General features: G+C 48.3%; 1 protein-coding gene across 2 annotated transcripts in view; it reads left to right on the forward strand.

Annotated features, from left to right (window-relative positions):
- PMP22 (peripheral myelin protein 22) overlaps positions 1–5,300 on the forward strand; it is a 34,490-nt gene extending 29,190 nt beyond the window's left edge. For both annotated transcript variants that reach the window (XM_003791074.3, XM_003791073.2), the window contains exon 5: positions 4,004–5,300. In XM_003791074.3, coding sequence (XP_003791122.1) covers positions 4,004–4,167 — 164 coding nt within the window. In that variant the 3' untranslated portion in view covers positions 4,168–5,300. The remainder of the gene's footprint in view (positions 1–4,003) is intronic.
- Positions 5,301–5,545: the final 245 nt, after the last annotated feature.

Below are 5,545 nucleotides of genomic sequence, written 5' to 3' on the forward strand. Positions count from 1 at the left end.
GCTGTATCTCTCCACCCCTTCCAGTGCTGGAGGCTACTCACTCCTGGAGACTTAGCTGTATCTCTCCACCCCTTCCAGTGCTGGAGGCTACCCACTCCTGGAGACTTTATTCCCTGGGCTTCCTAGACAACCCATGTTCCCATGGCCTCAGGGAACACACCAGGTGATCCTGCTGGCCTCTTTCCTCTGCTGCACCCTGGGCACAGTCCACCACTGTGTCCTGACATTGGGAAATGCCCTGGTAGGCATCATGGCCACTTCTTTTGTCTTTGGTCACTAAAATCAGTGCAGAAGCCTCCCCTTGCACTTTCCAATTATCTCCCTGAATCCGTCTTTTGCCTGGCTGCTAGGCTGACCATCCTAAAACCCCCATCGCAGCACGTTTCTCCTTTGCTTGAGGTTCCTCCGAGGCTTCTCATCAGAACCTCCTTAATGTGGCCCTCACTCCCCTGACCTACGGTGAACTCCCAGCTTGCTGTGTGAGACTGAGTGTGGCTTCTCCAGTGCCCCAGGTTAGACTCATTGTTCATCTGTGCTCTTGGACACATCAAGTATGTTTCTCTTCTTCTCTCAAGATTCTATCACATAACATTGAAGGTATCTGCAGGTAGATACCTGTCTTCTGGGCAGATACCCCTTAAAGGTAGGGACTTTGTCCCATTTATCTTGGTGCATCTAGACCAGCATCTAAAACAGTGCCTGCATACAGTAGGCACCCAATACATGTTTACTGAGCCAGTGAGGATAGAGAGTCTAAGGGAGTGGCAGGAATGCCTTCTGTTGATCCCTTTGCCTTTGGGTGCTTCCTCTGAAAGGCTCTGATCTTGATTTTTCCCTCAGTGCCAGGTGCTACTGAGGGGCTGGGTTTGAGACCTTCTCTGCCAAAGGGAGAAGCTTCAGGGACTTGCAGTAGACACAGCCATCAGGAACAGCTAGGGACTCTTGGTGCCTGAAAGCCCAGCACCGTTATGCTATCTGGACAGCATGAGAGTCCTTGCTCTTACAATTGACCTACACTCCCAGACTCTGGCCCCTCTCAGGAGGGGCCAGGTCACTGCCAGAGTGCAGATTGCTCATCTGCCTGTCTGGGTGTCAAGACCTCACTTACCCTCACCAGGGGGACTTTGATGACTCATCTCCATCACTGGTTACTGGGAAAGTATTCCCCATGTTAGGAAGAATATTTGGCTTAGGGAGACAACTAGTGCATGACATTAACTGCCCTGAGATGCAGACAGAAGGTACCCAGCCAAAAAATTTCACTCATTTCTGTATTTCAGGATGCATCTATTGCTTATGTGCACATAATGATATATTCCCTAAGACGTCAGTCTCCTGACAACAGTAATTATAAAGTGTGATGCTCTCCTGGCTTTGTGGGTATCCCAGCATAGTTTGGATTGCTGTTAAGCTTAGAGGCATCTGTTTCTGAGCCTCTGCCAGGGTGAAAGCCCCTCCCCCCCCACATACACACACACACACACACACACACACACACACACGCTGTCTAGTCAGGCACTGCACTTGTTTATCCTGCCTCTCTCTGTTCATCTTGATCAGGGATGGAAACTGATGTTTCCTCTTTGCCAGTGAAATTGAGGTATAGCTGGTCTAGTGAGCTACAAAGGCATTTTACCCCAGCAATGATTAGATACCCCATCTGGCAGTCCTGTCCACACTATAAGCGTTGTCCCGCCCCGTTACCACTGTCTTAACACTTCACTCTGCCATGCTCCTATTTCCCTTTTTATAGCACTGCTCTCTTTAGGTAGGTCAGACAAAACTCAAGAGACAGCTTCAGTATGTCTTAAAGTCAAGCTCTAGTGAGAATAGCCCCCATCATGAGGTCCCAAAGTTGCAGATGCTGGTGTGGTATGGGGAGCAGAGAGAGGAACACTTATGCCTGTTGGTGAGGTTGCAAACTAATACAACCTTTTTGGAAAGAAGTATGGAGACTCCTCAAAGAGCTAAAAAAAGAACTATTAAAAGTAGACCTCCCATTGATCCTGCAATCCCATTACTGGGCATCTACTCAGAAGAAAAAAAATAATTTTACTATAAGGACATTGGCACTAGAATGTTTATTGTAGCTCAATTCGCAATCACCAAGATGTGGAAACACCCCAAGTTCCCATCAAACCTATGAATGGATCAATAAACTATGGTATCTATATACCATGGAATACCATTCAGCTATAAAAAAGATGGATGGACAGTTTTCATCTTTTGTATTAACTTGAATGGATTTGGAGAACATTCTCCTTAGTAAAGTATCTCAGGAATGGAAAACGAAGCATCTCATATACTCAGTACTAAGTTGAAACTAGTAGATGAAAAAGTACAGGCCCATATGAGAGAAAAACACAATTAAATTCAAGAAGAGGAGAGGGGGTGGGGGCTTGGCAAATTCCCACCTAACAGGTGCAGTGTAGGGGGTACATGGCACACCTCCTGGGGAAGGACTAGGCTGCAATTCAGACTTTATCTGACAGATGCAAACAATGTAACTCATCATATGTACCCTCATATTAATCCAATTTTTTTAAAAAAGGAATTAGCATTTTGTAAGGTGAGCCATGGAGCAGTGGAGCAAGATAGTAGAGGGCCCTAAACCTCACAAGAAATAAAGTATGTCCTAGGAGGTCAAACCTGCTGTTCTCCTCAACCACCCCCGGCTGTGGTCTCCCTCCTGACACAGACATCTTCAGTGCTTCCTGCACCTCGTGTAGGTGGCAGGTCCTGGGCCCCATCCCACTGTGGTTCCAAAACTATTGTGTGGCTTTGCTGATGGTGCCAGTGCAGTGGGAGTTCTCTCCTCTCAGTTGCAGAAGGACAGTCTCACGGGGGGGTTAATGTGACACATTCCCACTTCTGCACTTTGTTCAAACAAAGTTGTTGTGTGCGGTAAAATAGCAGCCCAAATAGCAGCAGGGTTAGATGTAGGTGGTCCAGGGGGCACTGGGCCCTTCGGAACCACATGAGTCCCACATGGCATGCTAGGTTTATAATAGAGTCACTCACAGCTTCTCAAAGACCTTGTTTTCAGGAGGGAACAGACTGGGCTTTGTGCAGCCACAGCCTGGGGTGCTGACATCACCAGATCCCTCCCAGCTGGGGGATGCTGAGTGTCACGTGGCCTCGGGCCACCAGCTTGAGCCTGGCTGTCCCATAGGGCCTGAGGTGGAGGCCTTTCTCCTCTCACACACATCAGAAGACCATACTGGTGGGCCAGGAAGGGTGTCCCGACCTACCTGCACATCCGGTGCCCTAGGATCCCTGTTTGGTCCTCAGACCTAACCTTGGGAGCACCCAGTGTGAGATGGAGCTTGTGCTCAGCAGTCATCTTCCTCTGCAGCCATGCTTCCCACTCATCCTGTCTCCTGCATCCTCGAGTCCTGACCTCCATTCCCCTCCATACCTTCCTCTGTCTGCTAAGCAGCACCCATGGGCATTGTGTGCTCATCTCTTGTGGGGCAGCCCTGCTAGGGGGACTGCGGTCCTCTGTGGTCTGCATGGGGCCTAATGCCTTTGGTGTGACACTATTCCAGTAGAGGTAAAGTGCCACTTCACTCCACTGGCTTTGGGTAATGTCATTTCTCACTTGCGGAATGGTTCACAGCTTCCAGGGGCTTCCACGCCCAACCACTCTTGGGAAGAGTGCTTGCTCTATCCAAGTGCTTGCTAGTTACCTCGTGGCCTGGGGATGGGTGACAGTTAAAGAAAGAGAACTAGGGTAGAAAATGTGAAAGGTGCCTCAGAGACTGTGGCTGGGTGGCCAGGCTGGGAGCAGAGAGCACCTTGCTGCCCTTGTTCCTCCACTTTGAGCCACCTCCTCTCAATACTGGATCTAGGAGCAGATTCCTGCCAGAGTTTGAAATGTGCTTCCCACTGGTGTTGCCACCGGGGTGGGGGGTGGGTGCGTGTGGGGAGTAGGGTGGGGTGGCAGAGGGGAGCGGCCCGCCTTGAACTGTCCCTCATCCAGCTTGTGCCTCTCCTCCCCCAGGTCTGTGCGTGATGAGCGCTGCGGCCATCTACACGGTGAGGCACCCGGAATGGCACCTCAACTCCGACTACTCCTACGGCTTTGCCTATATTCTGGCATGGGTGGCCTTCCCCCTGACCCTGCTCAGTGGTGTCATCTATGTGATCTTGCGGAAACGTGAATGAGGTGCCCAGGCAGTGGTCTGAGGCTCTAAGCGTACCCAGGGAAGGGAGGAAGGAGATCCAAAAACAGAAAAAAAAGAGCTAGCCAAAAACCCAAACTCAAACCAAACCAAACAGAAAGCAGTTGTGGGGGGGTTGCTGTTGATTGAAGATGTATATAATATCTATGGTTTATAAAACCTATTTATAACACTTTTTACATATATGTACATAGTATTGTTTGCTTTTCATGTTGACCATCAGCCTCGTGTTGAACCTTAAAGAAGTAGCTAAGGAACTTGATATCCTAACAGTATAATCATGCTCAGTATTTTGGTCTTGCTTTTTTGTTTTCATTTTCTTTTGTTCGTTTTGCCCAGAAACAAAATAACTCTGCATCTCACCCCCCTCCCCTTTCATTTAAAGAAGATACCTCCCTCCCAGTCCACCTCATTTAGAAAACCAAAGTGTGAGTATATGCCCCAAATGGCCAAAGGCCCTGGTATTGTGTGGGTGACCCCGTGCATTCACCAGAACCATCTGCTGCCTAAACCTCTGTGTGAAGCCTTTCACGTGCACGGACAAAATGCCTGAACTTAGAGCCCTCTGCAAAAACATGGCTTGTGGCTTTGGAATACTTGCCCTTGCAGGTGCGGTATCTCGGTCATGCATCAAATGAGAAATCGGTGACAACAAATTTGTGAAATGGTGCTATGGATTTACCATTCCGTGTTATCACTAATCATCTAAACGACTCACTGGAAATTGAATTAACAAAATAGAATGGAGACCTGAATAATTCTGTGTAATATAAATGGTTTATAACCGCTTTTGTACCTAGCTAGGCTGCTATTATTACCATAATGAGTAAATCATAAAGCCCTCATCCCTCCTGCATTTTTTTCTTAGGGTCAGAGCATCAGGACAAGTGTCTAGACCCCTAGGGACTGTGAGTTCCCAGAGCTCGGCTGGGTCTAGGCTGTTCTGTGCCTCCGAGGACTGTCTGGCAATGACTCTTACTGGCCACCAACTGTAGATGTATATACGGTGCCCTTCTGATGCTAAGACTCCAGACCTTTTGTTTTTGCTTTGCTTTTTCTGATTTTATACCAATTGTGTGGACTAAGATGCATTAAAATAAACATCAGAGTAACTCATTGATCTCTCTTGGGTTTTTGTGGGAACCTGTGTGTGGGTACAAGGTATGTGTCAAGTCATGTGAAGATTTCAGTGGAAAGTGAAGTTGAGATCATGATTTGGGTTGCAGGATGGTGCTAAGGGAGTGAAATCAGCAGTTTTGCAGGCTACAGGGAACACGACACTGTCAGATGTTGTGCAAACATCTGCCAACTGGAGTGAGTTGGGAATTGTAGCCAAAGCGACGCTGTGGGCAGATGGAGGG

This window comes from Otolemur garnettii, unplaced genomic scaffold (genome assembly GCF_000181295.1).
Source record: "Otolemur garnettii isolate 467f Iridium unplaced genomic scaffold, OtoGar3 scaffold00046, whole genome shotgun sequence".
Lineage (NCBI taxonomy): Eukaryota > Metazoa > Chordata > Mammalia > Primates > Galagidae > Otolemur > Otolemur garnettii.